Source organism: Melospiza georgiana, chromosome 18, assembly GCF_028018845.1.
Source record: "Melospiza georgiana isolate bMelGeo1 chromosome 18, bMelGeo1.pri, whole genome shotgun sequence".
NCBI lineage: Eukaryota > Metazoa > Chordata > Aves > Passeriformes > Passerellidae > Melospiza > Melospiza georgiana.
The window spans coordinates 5,262,613-5,289,971 of record NC_080447.1 but is presented as its reverse complement, the minus strand read 5'-3'; the positions used below and the strand labels follow the sequence as shown (position 1 = coordinate 5,289,971).

Genomic DNA, 27,359 nt, shown 5'->3' with positions numbered 1-27,359 from the left:
GTTATTAGCAACACTATAAAGAATAGATTTCTTAGGTTGCATGAAAAGCAGGTTGAGCTGTAGAGTATTTTGCAGTGAAGAAATGTGCTTGAAAGTGAGCCAAAAGCTGTCGTTTCCCTTTTCATCTATTAAAAAGTACATTAACACTGTCAATCACCAGGCTTCAGAGGTTAGGCAAATACAGTCAGTATCTGCCAATAAAATCAAAGATTTAACACATCTCACTATCAAAGTTAGATTAAAGAGAGAAATTTGCCATATGGGCAGGAGCCCCAGCTGTGCTCCAGCTCGGGTGACTCTAAACAAGCCATGATCCTTTGAAATCAGCATTGTTCCTGCAGTTAAAGCAGTGTGAGTGGCTGGGCAGCAAGGCCAGCACCCCTGGGTGTCCTGCATCTTCTTGTCCTGGGGAGGGCTGGGAAGGCAGCTGTGGGAATCAGGGAAATCTGTCAGCACTTGCTCCCAAGGTGTCCCAGTTGTAATGCAGTTGATTGGATGGTGGTGAGTTGTTTGAGTACAGGTGTCACTTTTATGTTTTTCTGAGACATAAATTCTGTTTTTTGTGTAGCTGGCAGAAGTTAAAAGCATTTGGTGGATTCTCTGTGCTGCTTGCCTTTGTAATTGGCATTATCCTCTGAGCAGTAGCAGCAAAGTCCGTCCAGCAGTCCAGGCTAAAAGTCAGCTAAGTTAGCAGAGAAATTCCCATTATCCTCAGTAGCTGTTGGAACTGGGTCTGCCCAACCATTTTATGCCAGGATTGCTGAAGACAGTACTGTTGAATAATGTATATTATTTTTCTTACACTGCAGATTAAGCTTAAGACCTTGTCAAACCTTGCTTTTACTGTCTTTTCAGAAACAGGTTTGTGTGTGTGTTTGTTTGTGGTTTGTTGGAGTTTTTTTTTAAATAGACCTCCTTAGAAGTCTTCAGAGTCTATGGAAATGTTCATTTCCCCTCATACCTCCCCCCTCTCCCACCACAGAGCTTTATAACACTTCAGCAGCAGTTGCTTTGCTCTCTCTGCCGCTAACTGGATATTACAGCAAGAATGTTGGAGTTTGTGCATGCTTGTTTTTATGGGAAAGTGTTTCCTGGACCCAGCAATCTCCATATTGTGCATTACTCAAACTTCCTTTGAGCTAAACAAGAGCTTCTGGGGTAATAATATTTTATTTTTTTTTGTGTTTCTTATAGTTTGCAGTGACTTTGAGGGTGTGCTGGTGGCTCCGGATGGCCAGTCTTGCCACTTGGGTCAGGGAGCTTTGGAGAGCTGTACCTTGTTTTTGAGTCTTTCCCCATTTTTGCCTTGAAACTGGATTTTTTTATTTGTCCTGGTTGGGGAATAAGACATCTAGATCAGATGAAATGAAATTGTAAACATGCTACAGCTCTGTGAGTTAAAAGCAATTCAGCTGTTTTAAATGTAAATGGTGTAGGATTATATACTTGATTTGTTATAGCCTCCTAATTCTGCCTGCCTCAGCACTTTACTGGCAGTTAATTGCATCAGGGCTCGGAGAAACATTCCACAAGCTGCTGAAGACAGCTTTGCCACAGTCTGACACACTTCTCCCTTGGTTACATAGCAAATGGACACTCTGGGATAATTAGTGAGGAGGAGTTCCAGTGGCCTGGGTACTGTTCTCTGCAGCCTTTTGCCTATGAAATCCTCTCTCTTCCAAGTCTAGATGTCTTTTATTTTGGATATCAATGTGTGCAGTGATTAGAATGACTAGGTCTGTGTTTCAGTGGGTAAAGAAATGTAGGGAAATATTTAATATTTTGTACAGGCACTCAGTGAGGGAGATACAAAGTTCCCCAAAGCCACAATTACTTAAACTTTCCCCTAGTTTTTATTCAATGCACAGAAGTAATCCTGCAAGAGTAGTAATGCATTTAGGTTCTCTCTGTTACAGAACAAAGGTCTTAGCAGCGAAAATTCCCTGTTCAGTTTGATATCAGACAAAGAGATCCAGTTTGATGGCACTGAGATGGGAAATGCCCAGTTACAGTCATGCTTAGATTTGAGGCTCTGGGATTCAGGTTGAATCACTGTCTTTTTTGTCTTCATTTTCCCATCTACAGCATTTGTTTTCTTCTGTAGGTCGGCATCCCTCTGAATAGGTTGTCTTTGTGCTCTCACAATCCTGACTGGCTCTGTACATGGCTTTAAAAACAGAACGTGATCAACCCCAAACTGTTAACAATTAGTGCAGCCTGGCAAGTTGCTCTGTGTGGTAGGCTGTCTGATGTGAAATAATGCATTAGAGGAAAATTTTCCTGAGGGAAATTAGACTCAAATATGCAGGTGGACCATGTGTCTGTCTCTCTCTCTCTCCTGGAGATGATGTGTCTTCTGAGGCATAATTAAAATTCTTTACAATTGTTTTCACAGTACACAGTGAATGGATAAGTGTGACAGTTGAATGACAGGCAGATATGCAGCCTAGGACAAGCAGAATGGGTGAATATAGTTTTCTGACTCAAACTTTTGTTATGAGCTGAATTCACAGCTGTTAAGATATAGACATGAAATTGAATCTGCCATTCTAGATGCTGATTTCTTTTCTTTGTGCTTCTTTTTGAATGTTGAACCTCTTCCTAGCTCTTTCTTCCCAGATCCTACCCCATCTAAGGTTGTGGTACATTGAGTCTGTGGCAGTGGGAGCTGATGGTCTGTGGCTCACTCTGCTGAGTTTAGGGAGAAATAACGTCCCTTGTGATGTGGCAAGGCAGTAACAGATCCAGTAACCTTCACACAGAGCTTTTGGCTGCCTCCTCTTTGCTTAGAGCATCTACACCCTAGAGGCTTAAAAGACTGATGACCTGCCAGGTGCCACATTTACTTCTTAAACTTCTGGTTTTAACCTTAATCTTATCTTGTTAATCATCTGGACATTGACTGATTTATGGTTTTGTTCCAATAGTTGAAACTAGGATTCACCCCGTTACAAATGTTAGCTTTGTTAACCTGGACTCATTTGCATTGCATTGCAGCAGAAGTGACCTCAAACCTTGCAGTCATTTCCAGAGACACCATTAACCAGTCTGCTGGAGTCCTTATGGTCCTGGTAATAGTTAAACCATCTACTTCCATGAAAAATCTGTGGCTTCTGTAAATCCTACAAACTCTGAACCCTACCCCAAGGTAATGGTGCTGTGTACACAGGTGCTCTGGTTCATCCCTTGGGAGCTAGGATGTGTCTCATGCCATTTCACCCAGTGTCCAAAGGACCACCATCTTCACCTGAAGCTGTACCCCATGTCTGTCTGGGTGGTGACAGTGAGTGGAGTGATTACAGGGAGGTGTCCCCACTCTCTGTATTGCTGCTGTTTCATTTGCCATGTCCAATTGAATCCATTTGACCAGTGGGACCAAAAGGCATTTCCTTTCATTGGAAAATACTCTTTCACAGAATCACAGAATAGTCTTGAGGTGGAAGGGACTCAGAAGGATCATCAAGTCCAACTCTTAAGTGAATGGCTCGTATGGGGATGAGCCCCATGGCCCTGGCATTATTAGCACCATGTTCTGACCAGCTGAGCCAATGTCACAGCTAATGTCACTCACTTGACCAGCCTTGAATCTGTTAAGGTGCTCACCTGGTCTCGTTAGGCACTTGGAATGAAGACAGCACTGTTGCTTTTGTCTTGTGCAAAAGGTCACTTAAAGCTGCACTGAAATCAGTTTCCCAGTTTCCATCTGGGCCTGTTTCAGGGGTTCTTATCCTGGGGTTTTTCCACTGCAGCCCTGTGCCTCCATCTGATGGGGAAGGTCTGAGGTGCTGAGGCTCAGGACCTGCCTTTGTTATGGACCTACTTCAGGAGTGTTTTCATTTCCATTTATCTCAAGTCTCTCATTTAGGGACACATGAGGGAAAGAGCCCATCTGCCACTACTGGAGTGTGTCCTGCTTGGTCTCCTGTCCCCTGGGACTGGGGCTGTCCCTTCTCCTGCCCTGGTTCCACCTCAGTCCCCGCTGCCATGGAGACGCATCACCAGTGGCCATTACAGCGGTGCTGAGATGGCAGCTCCTGCTGTGCCTGCAATTCCCATCATCCTGCTTCCATCAGCACTTCTCTGGTTTGAATCCTGCTTTGATGAATTCCATCTTCTCCATGCTCGCAGCACAGTGCCCTCCCAGACATACAGTCTCAGATGTAATGCTTTGTGGCCCAACACAAGCTGTCTCTCTCTTATTCTGATACCTCTTAATCATTGAAATGCAGCATTTTGAGCTGTTGCTGCCATCTGTTTTTTGCATAAGGCTTCTTCTGGCTCTCACATGGTGTGTGAGAAGTCAGGAGAGCTGCATCTTCCCCAGAGCAGAGGTGGTGGTGTGCCCATGGGATCCAGCTTGGGGTACCTGTAATTCCAGTATGATTGGGGACCCAGTCTAATCCCTGTGCCTAAAATGGGAAGTTTTCTGCAAGTCATGTGGATTCTGATGTACCTTCCTTTGCCAGAACTGTAGCAAAGAATGCACTAATCAGGCAACACATCTGTGGGTAGAATTTAATGGTTGTTTACTTACTGGCTGTCAGATTGGAGTAAATTTGTTGTAGTTCAGTTTGGAAATTGTTCAAAACTGGTTCTGAATGATGACAGACAGGTCTTGTGTAGCCTCTGGAGGCTCTCAAGCTGGCCAGGGCCTTTGGTGGAGGTGTGAATAGTGTCTCCTCCTCTGGTGGGATGCCAGGGACTGGATCAGTATAAGCAGGGCTCAGATCACTTGCAGCTGCTGCAGGGTAACTGTGAAACAGCTCTCAGGCTGTGGGCAGGTCACCATTTTCTTGGGGTATTTATTTATCATGAAGCTGCTACAGGAGCTGTAGTTTTGTAAAACCCCGGGACAGCCACCCTGCCTTCTTCAGAGCATCTGGCAGGAAACTGCCCTGAAGTCCTGGTGACTGTATAAAAGCACTGATCAGTTCATTGTTTTAATTTTCATTGTGGTTCCTTTAGCTTCTGGCTCTCCAGCATTCACAACACAATTCCATCTTTGTTTCAGTGTCACTGTCTAATGTGTGGTGGCTGGTGACAGTGCTATGCACAGAGCTTGTGGAGTCTCTCTGAATTAGTTTGCTTGCATCTGTGGGAAGAACTGGAGCCAAAACCCTCTCCTTTCAGAGGATTAGAATCACATCATTACTGGAGGGAGTTCAGAGAAGAGTGAAAAAAGTGATTAGGGGCCTGGAGGGACTGATGTATGAGGAGAGATCAAAGGGGCTGAATTTGTATCATTTGGATAACTGACTGAGTAGGGAACATAAAAGTCTGTGATTATGGAATGTGTATAAACAGGGATGTGTCAGGGAGAGATTATTCAATGTGGGATGATGAGGGCAATGGAATTACAGTAGAAAGGGGCAAAAAGCTGTTAAATAGGAAAATTTCCCAACAATGAGGTTGGGTGTTCAGTTGCCTTTTGCTGTAAATCCAGTGACTTGAGCTATTGCTTTTTAATTTCCTAATGAATGCACATAAAAGCTTTTTAATAGAGGGAGAAAAGTGAAGATTGGTGCAGCAGTGGCTCTCTGGTTTTATGTCCCTCTGTGGCTGCATCTGCAGGGTCCATCCAGCTTGGGTGGGACTCCCTGAACAGAGAGCAACGAGCTGTCAGGAAAGGAAAAGCCTTTCCTGGCTTTTTCATCAGGTTAATGTGATCAGCCTGAGAAGAGTTCACCTCTCTGTGGCATCATCCTGCTGCAGGCTCTCGGGATTTCAGGAGATGAATACTCACACAGTCAGTAGCTGTGTTGCTTTGGTTCAACAGTTTGGGCTGCGTTGACTTTAAAGTGGGATCCAGGACCTTACTTCCAGAACCAGCAATTGCAGAAATTGGTGTTATTTTAGATAATATTTCCAGGATGCTGCTTTCATGCCTCCTGCCAGGTGTCTGTGCTCTGCATTTCATGGCAGCTACATTCCTACTTCTGCCACTGAATTACATTTTTAACAGTCTTTACATGAGTCTGGACTGCTGTATAAATTGACTGGTTATCTTCTCTACTGATGGTAATAATATCTTAAAAATTGCAAAACATGTTTTAGAAATTCCAGACTTCAGTTGTAGCCGAATCTTTCTTTGCCTTCAAGCTAAAGACCTATTTTAACTGAAGTGGTGGCTTGAAAGTTTTCTTTCCCACCTGCTTATAATACCAAAGCCTGGGAGGAGGGTTATTGTCATAATTTTCTACCTTGTTGATGTTTAAAGCAAATCTTTTACATTATCTAACATATCTTTCCCAGTAAAAACTGTGGTAGCACTCTATTTTTTCCTGTGTGGCTGAGAATAATAAATAACCGGTTTGAGGCAGTGCCCTGTGTCCTGTGCTTGTGGGTGAGCTTTGTCCTTGCTCTTGGGGGCTGAGCTCAGCTATGTGGAGTCTGGCATGAGCCAGGGAGATGGGGCAGGTGGTGAGTGATGTAAGGAGATGCTTGGCAGGCAATGTACTGAGTCCTGTGTGTGCAGAAGGAGGATCAGAGTGTGGTAGGGTAGGGATGGGTGTCTTTAAAGGCATTGGGATAGTGTATTCTCTTGGTATTGTGTATTTCAGAGCACAGGCTTATTGACTCAGGTACATGAAATAGTGATGCCTCCAAGCAGGATTTCCTCTGGGAGCAGTCACGTGAAAGGGCAGAGGGGAGGTGATTGAAATTGAAACCTTCAGACCCTGCTGAATTACTTTTTCTTTTTTTTTTTTAATGAGACTGAATTACTGAAGGAACATTTACTCCTACCCAGGTCTGTAACTGCTGTGTCCCTCTCTAGGACAGATGTGAGATGAGATGTGGCAGGGCTGAGGTGCTGCACATGGCATGAGAATTGTGGCTGGAACTGCTGTGTCTGCTGGGCATGGAGCAGATGTTCTTGTAGGGAATATGGTGGCTCTTGGCTGCTTTTCCCCTGGATTGTTGTACAGAATCTCCCAGCTGTAAATGAAACGCATAGCGACAGAATTACATGTCAGCATCATTGTTTATAGACTGCTTTCCTCAAAGGAAGGATCTGGTGTGAGAGGTGCCCGTGTCTGAGGTGGTGTTTGCCAGGGTAGGACAGCAGCTGATGGTGGCTGACAAACAGGCAATCTTGTGGAGGCAGGTTTTCCCAGACAGGAATTTTTTCAGATTTTTTGGTAAAAGTTTTTGTTTGTGCATTTTTTTGGTTTGGGTTTTGTTATGGACAGACTTCTAACACAATGTCAGAATGCAAATGCCAAGATGGTCTCAAAAAGTTTGTCCTAGGCAGGCTTAAGAGGCTTCAGGCTCTAAGTAAGTTTTCTGAAGAGACTGGTAGAGGATTTCTTGATCTGCTAAAGCAGGTTTGACTTATTTTGTGGCTGTAGGCTGCCTTGTGTGAGAACTATCACATGGCCATTTTTCAGAGCTTGGCTGTGTGTTTGCAATTTTGCCACAGTAGCATGAATGTGTGCATAATCTGTGTGTTCAGTCCCAGTAAGGGATGGCCCTAGCACATTCCTTATCAAATTATAAAATAAAAATATCAATTTTTTTTTGTTATAGAAAAAATTAGAACATCTGGTAGTGAATGCCTTATAGTATATTTATAACAATTCTCTATATTATATTTAGTGCGTGGAGATCTGTGCTCATTCCTCACAGATCCTCTGTTTTTCTCATGTATTTATACCCAAAAATTGACCAGGAAAAGCTTTCAGAATTCACATTCCTGAATATGTTTACTGAGAAGTGCCTTGTGGCAGTGAATCATTGCTAATGGCTGCCAGGCTGCTGCAGACCTCATTGCACAATGCCATTAGTAGCCAAAGAACTCTTTACACCCAAGCAAAGATTTTACAAGGTGCAGTAGTTTTCATCATTATTACTCTGTTAATTGTGTTACACTTGCTAACAGAGTATTGTTTCTTCTTTCCTCTGTGAAGTAAAAGAAAGATGATGAAGAGTAGGTTGTTATCCTTGCCTGTAGCATGAAGGGGAGCAATGAAATATTGATGGCAGTGCTGATGTCTGAGCACAGAGTTCACTGCCTTGACCTTCTGCTCCCTGGCTGCAGCTCCAGATGGGGATTCAGATTCTGTGAGCATGTGGCACATCTCACTTCCAGCAGCACGCAAGCTCTTCATCTTCTGACAAGGCAGAGCAGGGTTCAGCTGTTTCTCCTGCACAACTTGGTGTGCACTTCAGTGGTTTGCCTGTGGAGGAAGATAGAAAATTGTCTGCACACTCTTCCAGCCTATCCTGGTCTTCCTGCAGGTTGGGTCTCCCTTCCCAAGTGTGCATTTCCCCACTCACTTTGGGTTCCTCAGCAAACGTTGTCAGGCTGCCCCTCTCCACCACTGTGTTCAGAGTACACAATTCTGGAAGCTTTTCCTGATTGAGTCCAGTTGTACAGAGGTGGTTTGAGGAGTGAAAAACTGCATGCTCAGGGGCTGGGCTGAGAGGGACCCACTGGGTTCACAGATCCATCAGATTCTGTGTCATCCAGATTCCAAACAGACCAAAATAAGGTATCAAAATATATTTTTAAGAAAATCTTGATGCTTGGTCACCCATCTTTTGCATGTTTAATTAACTTCTCCTTCATGTGGTTTCTGAGTGCCAAAACAGTCCTTTTAAATTGTGTCATACAATTGTCTTTTGTGCCCCTGAGACTGTTCAAGTGGAAGGAGCAGAGCATGGCTGGAATTTATAACCTGTGACTCTCTTCACTGAAAACTGTAATTTTCAAAGCAAATCTCTGCAAGGGGACCATGTTACTGTGACTTGTCATGCAGTATAAATAATGTTCTTTTCAGTTTACATCAAACAGAGCAGGCCATTGCTTCTTGATCCAGTGGAAGCTCTGGTAATTGCTTCTGTAGGTTCCATTTATAGATCAGACTTCTATGACTAAATTTAATTACTTACAGCTGAATCCAGTGGAAGTAATAAGTTCAAAATAACCTCTGTCATGCTGCTGTGAAAGCACCATGTTCCCTGAAAAAGGCACTTCCTAATTGTTTCATTTTTCAGGAGAAGTTTTTAACTTTCACCTATTCATTGTCCGGTTGAGTGAAGAATGGAGCTTTGCAGGACTCCCCCTCTCAAAGCTGTGATGAAGCTTCTCTTTTGCCATTTCCAGTTGTACTGAGTCACAAATAGGTGACTGCAGGAGCTTTTGTTAGAGCCAGTGTGGTGGTTGTCATCTTACACAGTGGTGTCCTTCCTGAGCTGTGGCACCCTGATTGGGAGAATATTTGGAGATGTGTGATGAGAAAGAACAGATGCCTTGAAAGATTGTCATATAATGAGAGAAAAGCTTGGAATTATTTACTGAAGTGTTAACAAAGACCTAAAGGATGATGTTCTTGTTTTTCACTTAATTAGGCAATAATTGAATGAAAGACTGCTTAACTGATCTGCAGAAAAAATTGCTGCAGGACATTGCGGGGACACAGTGACACTGGTGCAGTTGTGGCAGTTGTACCTTTGTTTATGTCTCTTTTTCTACCCCACTGGATGCAGACTATCTCAGACCTGCATTTTCTGATGTTCATATGGTCTGTTAGCGTGATTGATCTGTGGCTGGCTGTCTTTTTCCTCTTGCATATGCATGAGTGCACACACGTGCTCACTTAAGTGAATTTGATTTCTTCATTCCTTGCCTTTTGCCTTTGTCTGGCATGTTGTCATTTAAATGACCAGTTCTTTCCAGACTCTCGTGTCACTTTTTTTTTGAAACATTTCCCCTGCCTTTTTAGCACCCAGGTGTTTCTGACTCTCTGTATCCAGTTAATTACAATCACCAGTGCACAAATCCCACTGTGTAAGTGATGATACCAAAAGCCTTTGAAAAGTTTGTTGTATCTTACAAATAATGAATGGACATAATAATGCCTCAGGAAATTTACTGCAATTTAATCCAGACTCTTTCATTTAAATTATATTTTTAAGAGAAACATAGAAAAATTTATTATTGTGAAAGCCGAAATGATATGTGCAAATGTAGTTGTATTGCATTTAATTTTTTCCCTCCCAAATAATCCAATATATTACAAATTTCCTGTCAGCATAGGTGGAAAGGGGAATTCCTTGGTGGCTGCTTGCCTTTTCCACTGGGAAAGCTCCAGGCATGCAGCTCTGCTTCTGAATCCTGCTCCTTCTTCCTAGGGAGGTGCTCAGGGGAATATCTCAGCTGGGAAGGATTCCTCTGTCATTTAGAGGATGAACTAGGAGGTAATTACTCATGCTGCCAGGTCAGTCAGTATTGATGGGGGCTGTTTCAGGATATTAGTACGTGGGAAAGTCTTTGATGGTTGGGAATTGATTTAAATCCTACAAGCTTTGTTGTGTGTGACCTGCCTGTGTGCTCATATTATCTAAAGCAGATTTCTAGGAAAGCAGATTGCCCAGACAGATTGAGCTGTGCTCTCTGATCCCATCATGGGTGGTTGGGTGTGGCAACTGTGGGATTCCACTTGGAAATGCAGGGATTTTTACTTGCTGCCATATTGTTATTGATTAAACAGGCTGGGTATGGATTGCTGCACAGGTACCTGCCCAGCAATGAATATTAAAAATGAGAAATAAAATAACACTAAGCCAATAAAATCTGAGTGCACACAGCTACCTGGCAAGCTCCAAATGATGTCTGGGCAAAGGCTGTGCAGTGCTCATCCCCTGCTCTGCTGAGCAAGTGGATTTTAGTGGCACAGAGTGGTTTTTAGTGGCACAGAGTGGTTTTTAGTGTCTCAGAGCTGTGTCTGGGGGCTTTGAGATGCTACAGACAGGTGAGCCTCTGGATCTGAGCTGCATGAGCCTGAGTCTGGGTGACAGGGTGGCAGATGCCAGCCTGAAGCCAGCACAGGAGAGCTCCCTGGTCTCTCGGGCTCAGGAGCAGCACTGGGGCAAGGTGGTGCTGGGCAGCACTAAAGCAGGTTCAGAACCTGTGGGACCTCATGCACTGGGCATGACTGAGGGCTCTGCACATTTTTACCTGAGCTTAGTGTTTGGAAGGGTGAGTGGGTTGAGTTTTCACCACCTCTTCCCTCTGGACCCTGTTCTTTAGCCTGTTCAGACCCATTCAAGTGTCTTGAAGCGTGCTGTGAGTGAACAGCTGATGACCCAGTACTGACACACAGATAAATTATTCAGTGTGTCTTATTTGGGAATTCAAGGCTTCATGATGAAACCTGCAAAACTGTATTATGCCTCTGACATTCTAAGATTTCATCACTGTATCCTCAATTATTCACTAAGCCTGCTTGTTCTCCTCCTGGCTCTCTGACAGGGCTGCAGGCCCGTGGCAAGCAGCAGGCAGTGCTTCCTTCTCTTTGTTCTCCTGCTTGCTCTTGGTACCTTGTGGAAAAGACTTGCCTGGTGCCTTCTGTATTAAACCTCTCACACAAAGTTCAAATTTGTAAAATTCACAGGCAGGGAAGAGTCTACAGCCATCCCCATTGCTGGAGGTTTTTCAGTGAGCTGTAATTATTGTGAGTTTCTCCTTCCCTAGGGACAGAGCTTTCACTGTGGCTGCATTTACCCTGCACGAATTCCACAGATGAACAGCCATGACCTGGTTGTCAGAGCATCCTCTGGGAAATGCCAAAGAGAGGCCAGTGGAAGAGGAGGTTGCAGGAAATGCTTAAGGAAGGGTTTGTCCTTGGGGGCACAGCTGAGGGGGTCTGTGCCAGTGGTGCCTGCCTGTGCTCGAGGTTCTGCCTATGCCCAGGGGCTCCTGGAGTGGGGCTGTTACCATGGGGTGCTGTGTCACAGAATGCTGAACAGATCCTCAGTGCCATAAACCTCGAGCTGTTGGTTTTGTAGGGGCAGTTGCTGTGTCTGTAAGTCAGGAGAGAATTAACACACCAGATTCTGTGCACTGGGGACTCCCCTGTGCTCCCTCCAGGCTGTGGTCCTGGAGCAGGGAGGGCACTGCTTGGTTTTCTCCTCCAGCATACCTGATTGGTCTCTCTGTAGCTATTTCTGCATGATTTGCAGTTTCTATAAAGCCCTGATAGCTTTCTCAGGAGTCCAGGCTTGAGGCAAGCCCTGCCTTGTGAGAATCCCTTCTGCTGAGTGTATCCTTACAGAGCAATGCCCCAGTATCTGCTGTGTGGAAATTTTAGTCTGTGGTGGATAATTTTAGAAAAGAGAACTGAAATTAATACTATGAACTCATTGCCTGACGAAGGAGAAATTTTCCTGTGGATGTACAGAAAAATATCTTCATTTCTCCTGGGATTCCTGGGGATGGAAAGTCTGAATCAAGGTTGGAGTCACCATACCAAGGCATGCCAAATACCTCAGAACTTAGAATATTTTCTTCCAAGCCAAGACCTTACACAAGTAATGGAGTTCACAGGTTATATGAGAAAGACCAGAACTTGTCTACATAGACACAGCTTTTGCTTTCTTTGTCATCACTTGAATAATTTCAGCCAGATGAAGAATGGAGAAGAATGTATGAGGAGGGAACAGAGCCTGCCCTTTACTGGCTTGCCCTGGGCACAGAACTTAGGCATGGTTGTCATTAGAAAGCATGCAGCCTCTTAAATTCAGGTATGTTCTGTAATAAAATGCTCTCTCCCTGCTCATTCCAGTTATTTGAATTAAGTACAGTTGTAACTTAAAGGTTACTTAAAGATAACTTTAAATGGAAGTTAAAGATGTTGGAGTAACAATTTCCAGGTGATGTTGAAGAGACAGAAGATGCCTCTGCACAGGGGAGCTGCTCATGTCCTCCACAGAGAGAGCCTTGCCCCTTAGACACACGTTCAGTAAATGGGAATAATAAGGAATTTGGCACTTTTATGGAACTGACACAAATCCAGTGAGTTCAATAGCAAAGTTGGAAATGCAGCCAGTACTCCTGCTGTTCTCCTGGCCTGTAGGAATAGAAGCTGCTAACTAGCATTTGGAGCCTCTGGTGCCATTTTGTGTATGATGAATAAAGGAAGGTAGATTACATTGTTTTCTGGTAGTCCAGTACAGGCAGTGCAATGTTTTCTGTTCCTAGAGCACAGACCCTTGCTGGCAAGGGAGACTGTATTTCTTGGGGTTGCAGAGCTGAGAAGAGCTGGGTGCTTGCTGAGAAGGGCAGGGTGCTCTTCTACTGCTGTTTTGCCCCTTTTTTGAAGCCACAAGTGGATCAATCTGATAGTTTGTTCATCTCATGGCTGGTGCAAGCAGCCATGTGAAAACCCCGGGGATCATGGTGAAAACCAGCCCTTTGTGTTGGTTACCACTGCCTCGAGTTGGTGCTGATGTGAGGGAGAGGGAAGAGTCCCCAGTCCTTTGCTGTTCTGCCCTCAGTAGGGCTCCATTGTTTGAAGGATTTTCCAGTGCATTAGAAAATGAAAATCGCTATTTTTGGACTTGGCTCTTGCAACCCCACTGAAGAATGACACCTATTCTGGAGTCCATCCAGATACTGTTCTAACAGCAAAACAGAGAAGTGGTAGGGCAACTAAAATAAAGCAGATGTTTAGCAGGGAAATAATTTACAATTGGCCAGTTTGATGGTACCTCTTGACCCTTTCAGGGCTGTTCAATAAAACCAGCAGTTTCCATAGCAACTACTAAATTACTTGGTGCTTCAGAGATCTGTGATAAAGGAGGCGAATCATTGTAGGGAAACATGGTGTTGATGTTTTTCCCCTTTGCATTACAAGAGTAATGATCTGGCAAAACTTGCTAAATGGGACGCCCCTGCTGAAGAATTTTTCCCACGTTCACTTGGGCCAAAGAGATTTATATGTTTAGTACTTTTGCAAATTTGATTTTTCCCCTCTCCCCTGTCATCAGCTTTGTCCTTGGCAGGCGGAGCTGGCAGGGTGAGCCAAGAGGCAGGAGATGTCTGCAGTAGGTGTGTGCTGGGTTCTCTGTCCCAGCCCTGCTGAGCATCAGCTGCTCCTCCAGGGAATATGGAACAACTCCCCACTGCAGGTACTCTGCAGCCCCACCTGCAGTCACTGCTATCCTGTGCTCTGACTGTGTGAATTTCATCTTACTTTTGTCTTCTGGGGATTGTACTGCTCAGGTTTTTTTTCTACTTCACCGGTAAGAAAAGATGTAGTTTAAGATCAGGGCAGTCTTGAGAATGGACCCATGGAGGAGTGTGATAAGGAAGTGGTTTTGGGACTTGTTTTTCACGAAGCCCAGTGTAATTCTGGTGGCTCTCAGGGTGTATTTCACTTCTCTTTGAATGTTTGATTGCATGCAGAGTGCTGCTCTTGTGGAGTCTGCTGTGTTGGGAAAACTAACTGTGTTAAAATCCTGAAATGCTAGTTTAAAATACTGCACTTCACTCATTCTTGTGAGACACAAATCACCATTTGCTGATCAAACTTTATCTGACTTCCAGCAGTTACAGAGGTTTTGAGTCATTTGGGTGAATTACCTTCACCAAAGTTGTTAAAGGGTTGTTAAATGACCTCTGCTGTATCTTGTCTCAGTGCAGACAAGAGTGCTTCCAAAACAGCCCTAAATGCTTTTCAGATTCACAGCAATCAAACAGCAGCTAAGACCGGGAGGAGGTAGGATAATTGGGAAATACAAGACACAGGGATTTTACAGATGGAGAGTGGAGCCAAGAGGGCTCAGTATTGGGGTCCAGAGGAAGAGTACCTGAACTGGGGAAAAGAACTAAATTTACAATTTAAATAATGGTACAGTGCTGAAAGTAAACTAAGCAACAGGTAATAATGGTGTTCAAACCAGCCCTGCCTCTGCCCCAGGCTTCCTTGAGAAGCCACATACAGGTGTAGGCTAATTAATTTAGTTTAAGTTTTGTATAATACTGTATCTGTTAAATATCTAATAATATCTTACAAAGACCGGTGTTACTTCTGAGCAGGATGAAAGGTGACCCATATTTTCTTCTGCCATTTCTAAAAGAAGCTGTTCAGCCAAAAGTTGTGCCAAACTGTCCCTGTCCTCCTCGTGGAGGAGCTGTAGCAGATGCTGCAGTGCTGTGCCTGCTGGCCTCAGGCAGAAGAGGCTGGTCCTGTTTCCCTTGTGCTGTATTGGGCACTGACAGGTTGGTTGTTATTCCTCCAGAGCACTTTCCTCCCTCCACTCATAGCTGGTTCTTGCTGTTAAGTGGTGGTTAAGAGTTGTTGCTGATAAAGACAGGAAGATTGACTGCTGGCACCTGCTGTTAGAAATGGAGAGGGATGTCCTCTGAAGAGGGGTTCCAGGATGTAGCTGCTGTTCCTAGAGTAAGCCTGAAGCATGTGAGAAAGGAGCAGCAAGGATAAGATCTCTGTGAGAAGCTGGGCTGTTTACTTCAACTAAGTAAACAAAGGTTTGACTCTTTATTTACTGATTAAATTCGATTTATTCCATGTGGGCAAGTGAGCTGTGCACAGAATCCCATTAGCAGGTAGTGGAAGCACAGTTAATAAGAATGATTAAATGCGCTTTGGATAAAACCAGGCAAGATATTTTACACACGCACCCATCTTGTTTTTCTCTATATTCTCCATGTGTCCTAGAGGAAATTCCCATTTCTGTGTAGGGTAGTTCTGTAGCAGGAATCTTGGAAACAGGTAGAAGATAAAGAAACAAAGCTGCAGAGACAACAAATCTGTTGTGCTGATTCTCCAGGGCAGGCTGACAGCTGTGGCTCAGGTGTCAGCCAGATGTAGGACTGTGAAGGAAAAGTGTTACCTGGGGTACAACCTTAATTTTGGGAAAGCAGGAATTCAGCTGGTGTGGTCAGCAGCAGTATTTATGCATGTGCTACATGTGTTCTGAATTAAAGTGCAGTCTTCCCTCTCCTCGCATTCCTGAAATCCCACAGCAGAGATTTGTCCGTATTTTTCTCTAAAATTTGGCTGTAAAACAGTTACAAGGGGAGAGGATGGATCCAACCTGGTGCTTGGCCCTGGGAAGCTGTGGCAGCTGTTCACACATCCCCTCCCTTGCAAGCTCTGCTCAGCCCTGGCACAGCTGGCACGGGCAGCCCTGGGGGGCACCTCTGGCTGCACGAGGGGTGTGCTGCAGACTGAGAACAGGCTCTGAATGCAGCAGAGATTATTCCTGCTGTTTTTGGCATCTTCTCCTGCTCTGGCAAACCGAGGGAGCATTATGGAAGAAGCATTTTCTGTGTGTTTGCCTTTCCTGTCCCCATGGCCGACTGTCCAGGATCTGAAGCTGACAGCAGCACGAGGGTGGCTGGAGTTTCCTCCCCTGTGTACAATGGCAGCCTTTGTCTAAGACCAAGGTGTTTTTTTTCAAGTTTTCCATGTTTGTTTGACAGGAATTTTCTGCTGCAAGCTTTTCTGATGCTGCTCCAATTTTGCTCCTCTATCTCTGTTATCCAGTTAATGTTGGCCAGCATTGTGCCATGTCCACGAGCCTGTGGGGTGAGGTTTGGTGGCAGGGCAGGGTGGCCTGTGATGGCTGTGGGGATCCTGCAGAAAGGGAGGAGGCACAGGAGCTCCTGAGCAGGGAGGGGAGATCCCAAATGTAGAATCTGTTTCTGCATTCCTTGTGGGCAGGACCTTGACTTGGTTTTATTCGGCAAAATCTTGGGGAACTTAAAGGTCCTATTCATTATTTACATGCTGTGTCTTCGTACTGTATTTTATCTTCATTGTATATTTTGTATTAATTATAAACCAGTTACTGTTGCCTGAAACAGTTCTTGCATATTGATATCAGAAGATTTAATAAAAATTTCACCTCCCTTCTTGATATTGGCCATTCAGTAATGACATTTGCATTCTAATCCTGTTTGAGATTGTACAGGGAAATCTAGTATTCAGGGTCTAGCCAGTTACCTAGATGGGATCTCAAATGATGAGATCAGAAAAGCTAATAAGCATGTTTATTTGTGTTCCCTGGACACTGCAGCCATCAGTCCAGTGGCAGCTCCTGGTAGGGAAATTCTCCTTTTACATTAAATGGGCTATAATAAACACAGTGGAAAATACTGGAGTGTACAGAAACTACGTGGGTCAATAAATTGGGCAGAAAACTTAAGACTTGTGCTCAGAATTTCAGAGAGGGGCTGTGCCTGCCCAGGCAGGTGCTGACTGTGCCCCAGAACTGCCCTGTGCTCATCTCATTCTCATACAAGTTTGGTAAAATTATATTGAGGGTAGGAAAAGCTGTAAAAAACTTAATTCCAGCCATGAAAACATGGAATGTCCTGAAAAACATGAGGCAAATCTGCAAAAATGGGTGGCAAAACCTGAATGTGGTAGGAGGCCTTATTCCCTTTTGGGTGCTGTGCTGGGAGTGATGCCACTTCACCTGGCTGGTTCTGTCCTGAGGCCAGCAGTGTGAGCAGCATCTGTGTTGTGCATGGCTCAGAAGTCTCAAGTGCCAAATATATTTTGCCAGTTAATTAATTAGAATAATTTATTTTTGCTTCCAAAATATCAAGAGTGCTTTCAAAGGTGTTATGGATAAGAAATGCTATCTATTCCTTGTGCTCCCTCCTTCCCTTGGCTGTATGAAATTGGTAACTGGGCAGAAGCTCAGCCTGGCTGTGAGAGCCTGCACTGGTGTTTGATTCTCAGAGATGTGTGGGAATCTCACTTCACAGCCTCTCCAAGGTAGAATCAGGTACTTGATGAGATTGGTTGCTTTGTAGAGCTGCTTTGGACTCTTTAATCCTCTTCCCTTCCCCAAGGTTCCTGCTGGCAGGAGCTGCTCTCCCTGTCCTGCAGGCACTGGGTGTGCTGGGCAGAGCCTAGGCTGGAGGGCTGGCTGCAGGTGCTGGAACCCCTGACATGCTGGGACAATGGGGGTAGGGACAGCACAGCTGTGTCCATCCTGCTAAAACAAGGACAGGAGAAAACAATTCCCATTGAGGGAGATGCATCTGGTGCCAAATTCCAGCTGAGATTGAGGCTTTCTTCTTGCACAGCGCCTTGTTCCTGGAAAGTGTGGTGCAGAGACTGCAAAAATGAAAGGGATGATTCCAGCTGTCTGTATTGAGACAATGAGAATGCAGAGAGCCAGGTTAGAAAACACCTGCTGTTTCTGTCTTGTCTTTAGTGAAACAGTGTCTCTCTCCTTGCTTTAATCTTCTTAAAAGGAATCGATAGTGTTTTCTTATTTGGGATCACTGGAAAATTAATGTAACTGTTCCTCTAGAGTGAGCGCTGTAGTATCTTCACATAATGTGATTTAAAATTTAAAGCTCTCTCAGTAGGGGAAGGCTCTGTCTGTGTCGGGACCAGGAGCTGCTCCTTGGCTCGTTCCTTCAGCTACAGCTGCTGGCTCCCTGCCTTCCCTTTTCCTCTCCTCTTCCAAAGGGTGATTCTCACCATTTCCTCTTTGCAGACTTTTCCCCTTGATACAGTGTCTTCATTCCAATGCTAAACTAACTTGTGAGTGCCTCTTGAGGAGGAAATAGGTGATGTGAATGCTTTTTATTTATTTAGTTAAAGGCCCGTGGGGAACACAATGTGCAGAAAGCATTCTTGTGTATGCTGGAAACTGGAAGAGGAAGGAAGGAAGGGTTTTTTGCAGGAGAAAAATAGGCCAAAAAATGTACTTTCTGCTATGATTAATAGGGTTCTCTTTTGGGCTTTGAATGTTGTGTTTGTATTCAAATTAAGCAGTTTCCAGGGGCACTTCCAGGAATAGATGTGGGGAACGGATAAAAGCCCATTCCATAAAGGATGTTCAGAATGTGCGGAACTGAACTGGACATTCGTGGGTCTTGTCTCCTCCTGTCACCTGCAGCCTGTGTGTCCCTCCATGTGCAGGGTTCAGGGGATGGGTGTGGTGTTTGTGAGGTCCCCAGGACGAGGCGAGAGATGAGAATTTGACTCCAAGTTCTCAGAAGGCTGATGTATTATTCTATTCTATTCTATTCTATTCTATTCTATTCTATTCTATTCTATTCTATTCTATTCTATTCTATTCTATTCTATTCTATTCTATTCTATTCTATTCTATTCTATTCTATTCTATTCTATTCTATTCTATTCTATTCCATTCTATTCCATTCCATTCCATTCCATTCCATTCCATTCCATTCCATTCCATTCCATTCCATTCCATTCCATTCCATTCCATTCCATTCCATTCCATCACAAGACTGAATAATAAAAACCTGTGACTCCTCAAAGCCTTGACACAGCTGGACCATGATTGGTCATTAAATTAAAACAATTCACATGGAACTAATCAAACATTCACCTCTTGATAAACAATGTCCAAGCCACATTCCAAAGCAGCAAACACAGGAGCAGCAATCAGATAATTATTGTTTTCATTCCTCTCTGAGGTTTCTCAGCTTCCCGGGAGAAAATCCTGGGCAAAGAGGATTTTTCAGAAAATATCATGGTGACAGATGGGGGGGGGTTCCATTTGTCAGCACTCAGGATGTGCCAGTGAAGCACAAGGTGCTGAAGACGCCCACATGGAGCTCAGTGCTGGTGGCTGTGTGTCCTTCTAAGCCAGGCAGGCACGGCTGTCCTGACCAAGCAGCCTTGTGGGCAGGAGAGGTCCCAGTCAGGGTCGTGCTGTGTCCAACTCCCTCTCTCATCAGGCAGTAAAGAAAGCAATTAGATGGTAATTCTGCAAAAACAAGAGTTAATAGTGTACAGCATGATTTAGGTGACAGTTCACACTCTGCTGGGAGGACTTGTGCTTGGTGGCTGCTGCATGTTGTTAGTTCTTTGTATTTTCTTTGATTTAAAGCTTCATGCTTGTAATCTAGTTAACAATGAATTGGGTTTCCAGTACAGTGGCTTGTTTGGTTCAATAAGAACACATTTATACTAAAGGTTAATGAAAGCATTTTGCTTTCATTGAATTCATTAAAAGGGGTTCTACAATCAAGACTTACTAATGGAAAAGAGATTAAATATTCATGTCTCTGAATTTCTCACATCATTTCTGATTTTCCTTAATCTCTGCCTTCCTGGATTGGAGTCCAAAACTGCCTGAATGCTCTAATGAGTTCAAAAATTAATTAAAGATTTCTCCTGTTTAAGTAAAAAGACTTCCCAGATGTATACCTAATGTATCTTGTGCTATTATGGACCAAGAGAGAGTGATGAGGTCCTAGCCAAGAGAGCCAATCTCAAGGAGCAGTATTGGTTCTTAAAGCACTTTTAAATAATACAAATAATGCTTTATCCTCTTTATTTGTGCTATTGAAATAGGTTTGAATGAACTCAAAATGCAGCAAAATTTGCATTAGAAAGGTATTGGCTGGGCATGAAGATAAAACCTGAGTAACAGGCATCAAAGGTGCTTAAAGATTCAAGACCTTTTTATAGCACAGTGTCCAGATGTGTGTGCTACAAATACTTGAGTACTTTGTAAATACTGGATTGTGGTTTCTGTGGTCTTTTTTCCCAGTGTCCCCCAGGCAGCTCTGGATACCCCTTGGGCCAGGGCTTTGCCTGTGCTCATTATGTGAGCAGGGTGTGTGTCTGAAGCTCCTGCTTTGTGTGTAGGTTCCTGGTATGCCAATTTGTGCAGATTTGGGAGCTCTGTATGGGAATGCTTTGCAGCTGCATTTTGATGTTTCTGATGTAGAAATGGAGATACATGGTGATAGGAGATACAAGTTACTCTGAAGGTATTGCAGGTTCTCATAAATGGTTTTCTGGAAAATAAAGAAATGAAGAAAAATGGTGTTGTAAACAGTTTCAGAATTATGAGTGTCTTTAGTCTCAGAAGCTTGTACAGATCAATGTACACATGTGTATGTGTGTGTGGGTTGTATTTATAGTGCACTTAGCAAGTGGGGCAGTGCTGGACAGTGTCTGGGTATGAATGGAGAAAGAAGGCTCAGCTCCTGGCTGCATCTTTGTTGTGTTTCATTGCAGCTTGAGCTCTCAGTACGTTTTGGGCCCTGCTAGTGCTGGGTGTTGATGCTGGCCTCATTGGCAAGAGCTGATGAGAGAGGAAGTGAGTTGCTTTTATGCTGTGTGAGCTGAGACTGGAAAGGAGGGTCTAGAGAAAAAGCATCTGGTTATAAGTAGTTAAAACCAGTATTTGGCCATATCCAAGAGGAAAGCTTTGCCTTACTAGAAGTGACCAACCCTAGTTCCCAAAACAGTTCAGAGGCCTTGCTGAGGCTCAAAAGGTGATGACAAAGCTCAGAAGGTGATCACAGTGAGTGGGTCCACACTGGTGGGGTTCACAGACCAGACTGCAGTGTCAGTGGCAGTGATTGTAACCTCGTGACTGGAGGTGCCATGGTGTGGCCTGTTGTCCACAGCACGAGGTCAGGAGGTGTGTTATTGTGCCTGTTTGTGATGGCTCAGTGATGGGCATTGCTTTCCCTCTGTTCCTGCAGGAGCTGTTATTTGTTCCTGTTTGTGATGGGCATTGCTTTGCCTCTGTCCTTTCAGGAGCTGTGTTATTTGTTCCTGTTTGTGATGGGCATTGCTTTGCCTCTGTCCTTTCAGGAGCTGTGTTATTTGTTCCTGTTTGTGATGGGCATTGCTTTGCCTCTGTCCTTTCAGGAGCTGTGTTATTTGTTCCTGTTTGTGATGGGCATTGCTTTCCCTCTGTTCCTGCAGGAGCTGTGTTATTTGTTCCTGTGTGTGATGGGCATTGCTTTCCCTGGGTCCTTGCAGGAGCTGTGTTATTTGTTCCTGTTTGTGATGGGCATTGCTTTCCCTCTGTTCCTGCAGGAGCTGTGTTATTTGTGTCTGTTTGTGACTGCTCAGTGATGGGCATTGTCAGGAGCTGTGTTATTTGTGTCTGTTTGTGATGGCTCAGTGATGGGCATTGCTTTCCCTCTGTCCTTTCAGGAGCTGTGTTATTTGTTCCTGTTTGTGATGGGCATTGCTTTGCCTCTGTCCTTTCAGGAGCTGTGTTATTTGTTCCTGTTTGTGTTTGTCATTGCTTTCCCTCTGTTTCTGCAGGCATACTTCCGTCAGGGCGTGGCCCTGCAGTACCTGGGACGCCATGCAGACGCTCTGGCCGCCTTTGCCTCGGGGCTGGCGCAGGATCCCAAGAGCCTGCAGCTCCTGGTGGGCATGGTCGAGGCCGCCATGAAGTCTCCCATGAGAGGTAAGCACATGGGGAGTCCCAGAATGTGAGCACAGCAGAACCTGGAGGGCTGAAGGGGAAGATTTCAACATTTGGCTTCTCTGCCGAGTCAGGAGGATGCCAAGAATGGAGCCTGAAGTTACAGGAGGAACAAAAACTATGTTTCTGGTTAAGATGGTGATAGCCAGCTTGAGGGGCACTGGAGGTGAATCAAACTGGGTTTGTACAGCAGTTCCCATGGAGTCCTTGTTCATTTTTCCTTTCTCTAGTATCAGTGCATGCAGAGGTGTGTGCTGCTGTGGTGCTGCCTGTGTTGTTACTGGAACAACTTCCCACAATGTTTAGGTTGGGAGCAGCACATCTGAAATGCCCCAGGCCAGTGTTTGCCCCAGAAGAGCACATCAGCAGCTTTTCTGTGGCACTGCTGTCTCTGAAAACACAGCATTCCAGAAGGCAAAAAGGCTGCTCTGCTAATTTGCTTCTGTTCAAGCAGTGTTTGCAATCACAGAGACCTTGAAGCCATATGAGCTGTGCAGTGTTTTTCTCTTTCATCGTGTCCCCATTTCCAAGATTTTTTTCTCTAGAGGAAGGGGGTTGTCTCCTCCTAGCTCTGTGCTCTTGCAGGCTTTGTGCTGCAATGCCCTAATGCTGTTAGTCAGGGGGGAACATGGCAATTGTCCTCCTCAGCAGATGGTACTGGGGGCCACAGGGCTTAGGAGCCAAGGAGCACTGAAATGAAAAAATATCCTTGTTGGTATTTGATTTTTTACAATATTTTTCTCCATCCTCCAAAACTAATTCATTGGGAAGTTTCTGTCCTATACAGCAGTTACCTGGTGAATGCAATTTGATTTGCTACACAAAGGTGCTAAGGCTGCTGCTTAGATTGCAGGCTATATGGTATTCTGTGGGAGCATCCCCAAATTTGGCAGGATGATCTCTGGCTGACTGCCCTGCAGCTGTGTATCAACTGTGCTCCCTGCTGCAGTTAGACAAATTGAAGCAGTTGGACAGGTCCAGTGCTATCATGCCACAGGAGCACTGTCCCCTGTAGAAGGAGCAGCTTCTTTCTGCAGTTCTGGTCACCTCTCTTAGCACACATCATGTGCTTGGGTATCTGGACAGGCACAGACTTTGCAGACATTCATCTGAAGATTTGTGCTCAAAAAGCAAGAACTGCAATGCTCTCAGACACTGCAGATGGTCCATTTCCAGTCTCCTACAAAATTCCACAGATATTCTTCTGTATTCCTTCTGCCATTAGGCCAGACTTCAGAGCTCAGGATGAGACTGCTCTATGCTGAGGCTGCTCTAAGCTCTATTTTTATGCTGCCTTCCTGAAGTGCTTTCTGCAAGGCAAACAGCAGCTTGCCAGGTGATCTGTCTTGATGTGCCGCATCTTAGATGGTACCTTTGAGCCACAAGCTCCCTTAATAAATCTTCGTTAAATCTGGGCTGTCTGGCCCTTAAGTCATGTGTCATCTGTTTATAAAAAAGTCAAGATGAGTTGTGAAGGTGATTCCTGATGCAAATATCTTGGTTTGCTGAGTACCTCTGTCTTCGGTTTTGCGTTTCAGAGTCCCTGGAGCCCACCTACCAACAACTGCAGAAGATGAAGCTGGACAAGAGCCCCTTTGTTGTGGTGTCTGTGATTGGCCAGGAGCTGCTGACTGCAGGCCACCACGGGGCCTCTGTGGTGGTGCTGGAGGCTGCCCTGAAGATTGGCACGTGCAGCCTGAAGCTGCGGGGCTCGGTGTTCTCTGCGCTCAGCAGCGCCTACTGGTCCCTGGGGAACACGGAGAAAAGCACTGGATACATGCAGCAGGACTTGGACGTGGCCAAGAGTTTAGGTAAGAATGCTCCTTTCACTCCTGGAGTGCTGGGTGGGCACTGGTGAAGCAAATCAAGAGCTAGGTTAATGATCAGCATCTCTCTGGAATGCTCTGTGGGTTTTTACAAGGCGCTCAATCTGATCTGAAGCTTCTGAAATGTGCAGCCTGCAGGTTTGTGCATCCCTGTTTGCCTGCCTGTGTGAAGGGGCAGATGATCAGTGAGTGTGCTAAGGTTTTACTGGGTCTTCTAATTACCTGATGTCATGTATGTGAGAATTGCTTTTATTCTCTCTGTTGACTTGGGCTCAAAACCCTACATGTGTCTTAAATGAAGCCATCTGCTTTTCCAAGATGGACAAAAGTACTTAACCTGAGATTCTGAGGCATTAGCCAGGGAAGGAACAAATCAGTAGTGACACAATAATGTAGAAAGAGTGTTTAAAAATAAACAAATCCAAAAATCCTTCTTGAGTTCAGTATATTCTGCACAACAGTGAGAGCATTTGGCTTCATGGGATGCTGTAGGAGAGCAGACAGGTGTGAGACAAAGCCCTGGCTGTGCAGAGCTGGAGAGACAATGCCAAAAGCTTGAGCCAGGATTGTTCACTCAGAGCATAAGGACTGCTCTCATGAAGATGGTTGTAGGTGTACTTTGTACATCTGAGCTGAGCTGTGCTGCAGAATTGCTTTCTGGAGAAAGCTGGCATGCTTTGTGCTTATTCCAGGCCTTGGCCATTGTCTGACCTTCACAATGTCAAGCAAGGAATAAACAGGGAGGAATGGAAAATTGCCAAGTGTTAGACCACAGAAGAAAGTAAAACAAACCTAAAAATAAGATTGATGGCTACTGTAGAAGTTTCTGAAGGCCAGCAAAGAGGGAAGTTTGGCTGAGTATTAAACATAAAGATGAGTTTGTTCTAATGCTGGTTCTCACACCAGAGCTTGTATCCCATGTTTCAGTCTTCCCACTGGATGCTTCCAGCAGTGCCTGTATTAGCTAATCTTTGTTTTGTTTGCATGTGACACAGGTGACCAGACAGGAGAATGCCGAGCTCATGGAAATCTGGGCTCTGCATTCTTCTCCAAAGGAAATTACCGGGAAGCCCTTACTAACCACAGACATCAGCTGGTGCTTGCCATGAAGCTCAAGGACAGAGAGGTAGGAAGCTTTTTAAACAATCAAACCTGGTAGTCTGCACTGCATGGTTTTCCAGAGAGATCAAAATTACTTTTCTGTCTGCTCTGTTTTACCCCAAGAATTTGGGAGCTGTGACTTCTCCTCCTGGATGTCCACTTGGCTTTTGTACCAGTAGATAATATGTGAGTGTGAGGGGCAGGATGCTTGGGTTGCCCATTTGCCTCCCCCATCTCTGGGCTCTGAGCAGGTCCTTTTGCCTCCCTGTCCCTTACCATCCATGTTCCTACAGCTCAGAGGCTCTGGGCTCCAGGGCTGGGAGCTGCTGCTGGGTCAGTGTCAGTACCACGTTGCTGCAGCTGAGCCCTCTCTGTCCTCAGCACATTTCCCGGTGTTACAGGTGCTGCTGAGCTGGACTCTGCTAAGCTGCCTCCTAAGTTGTGCCTTTTCCTGCCAAGAAATGGGCAAGATCTCTGTCCCCAGTGCTTGCATAAAATACACTTAGTGTAAACACCAGTGAGAGCAAAAAGAACCCATGTAAAGCTGAAAACAAATAGTGCAGGATCTGCTTTGCCTTGACCATTCAGTTATGCTGGGCTCCCTGCCAGTGCAGGGAAGTGGCTGCATGGCCTGAGGAGGCTGTCCCAAGGCATTTCTACTGAAAGTTCACTGTAAGGACAGAATCATATTTTAGTGCACCTATCCCCTGCTCCAGGGATTCCCTTCTAGTGTGAATGGGAAAATGGAGACTGATGATTGCATGGCAGCAGGGCAGGTGAGAATTCCTGTAAGCACAAGTGGTTTTGGGGGAGATCTAAAAGCTGAGGAAGATCAATTTCCCATTGGCAAGTTGCGGAAAAAATCTGCTAGAATTTGCTGAATGCTTTACTGCTTTACTAGCTTGGTAAGTTAAATATCAAGTAAGCCTTGGAAAAATGTATCTTTAGTAGGTTGTGGAAGGACTGTGGCTGGGGAAGGGACTTGCTAGACATTTTCTTGATTGTTTTACCAGCTGGAAAACCTCCTGAATCACTCCTGATTTCCTTGTTTCTGTTCATGAAGAGCAGAAAAGCTGTTACTTGTCATTGTTTGTGGAGTTTTCTTGATCAGGGTCCCTGTTGCTGCTGACAGAGTAACCTGTGTGGCTGCTGCTCTTCTGTGGGGTTTCTTGCCCCATGGAAGAGCCCCATGGGTTTCATCCCCTGGTGTGGGGCATGCAGGCAGCAGCAGGGGAGTTGATGTGCTGGCCAAGAGCACAGCAGCCCCAGAACCCCAGGCTGGCCTGGGATGTGGGGCTGGAGCATTTTCCTGGTGTTCAGCCCACTGATTTAAACAGATCTCGCTGAGGGGAGTCCAGGGAATGAGGGCTAATGGTAATAGTCCTTAGTTCATGACACATCTGGGCACATAATTAACAGTTATTGACAACAAATGACTACTTGGTTTAGCAAGAAAGCTGAGCTTCTTGGATTTCCTGTAGGATGTAACCACAGGAAATTAATTTGGCGCTTTCTGATGACATCATCTTGACCACAGAGCTTCCTCTGAACAAAAAGCTGTTTTTCTTGGCCTCCTTTGCAGACATTTTTATAATGCAAATGTTATAAAGTTGCAGTAGGGCTGATGTGAATTCCAGCAGAAGGGAATTTGGTGTGTGACTGTAATGAGGTAATTGTTTTACCCCTGACTGTACAGAGAATTGGCAGAAAAGGTAAAAAGTGCTCCTTTGTATGGGATAGTGCTCTCTTTGCAGGGGCTGTCAGGTTCTGAGGCTGCTGGAGCAAATGTTTGCTGTGTTGTGCTGCCCATAAATGGAGGAGGAGGAGGTTGCAGAGGGTCTGTTTGGAGCGTTCAGGTCTGTCCTCCCCCATGCAGACCTGGAGAAGGGGAGCTGTCAGCTCAGCTGAGCAGGGAAGCATCTCAGCTGCTCACAGAGACTCAGGATTTCACATGTTTTTCCTCCTTGGCCCAGTGAGTCTGTGCAGCCCCTGTTACAAACACAGGCTCTGTGTCCAGGCAGGCCATTTGCTCCTTCAGTCAGTGTGGGGAGAAGTCAGAGCTGTTTTGCTGTACTTGTGTCCAGAGAGAGCATGGGGCAGGTGTGTCTGGGATTTGGCATACCTGTAGTGTCTCTAAGAGGGAATTTGGGGGATTGAACACAAGTGTGGGTTTGGTCTGTGCAGGTGAGAGAGAAGATTGGTTCTTAGTGAGGTGCTGTGAAGGGCACCATGAGCAGACACCTCAGGTAAGGAATGGGATAGATTTTTTAACCAGCTTCAGCAGCTGGTCAGGAAATTCAAATGAGCTAGTTCTGTGGGTAGTCCTGTCCCTGCTTCAGCCTTCACTGGTGGCAGGGCGGGCATCACTCATTGTGTGCCCCAAGGCAGCAGAACAAAGTGTAACCATCCCATCCTGAGTGAGGAGGGTGCTCACAGCCCATCTGAACT

The 27,359-nt window shown here is 45.0% G+C and overlaps 1 protein-coding gene across 2 annotated transcripts in view; it reads left to right on the top strand.

Moving 5' to 3' along the window:
• The window catches only part of TTC28 (tetratricopeptide repeat domain 28), a 77,723-nt gene that overhangs the window by 9,821 nt on the left and 40,543 nt on the right, over positions 1-27,359 (top strand). For both annotated transcript variants that reach the window (XM_058036729.1, XM_058036728.1), the window contains exons 2-4: positions 21,819-21,966; positions 23,523-23,795; positions 24,806-24,936. In XM_058036729.1, the coding sequence (XP_057892712.1) occupies positions 21,819-21,966; positions 23,523-23,795; positions 24,806-24,936 (552 nt within the window). The remainder of the gene's footprint in view (positions 1-21,818; positions 21,967-23,522; positions 23,796-24,805; positions 24,937-27,359) is intronic.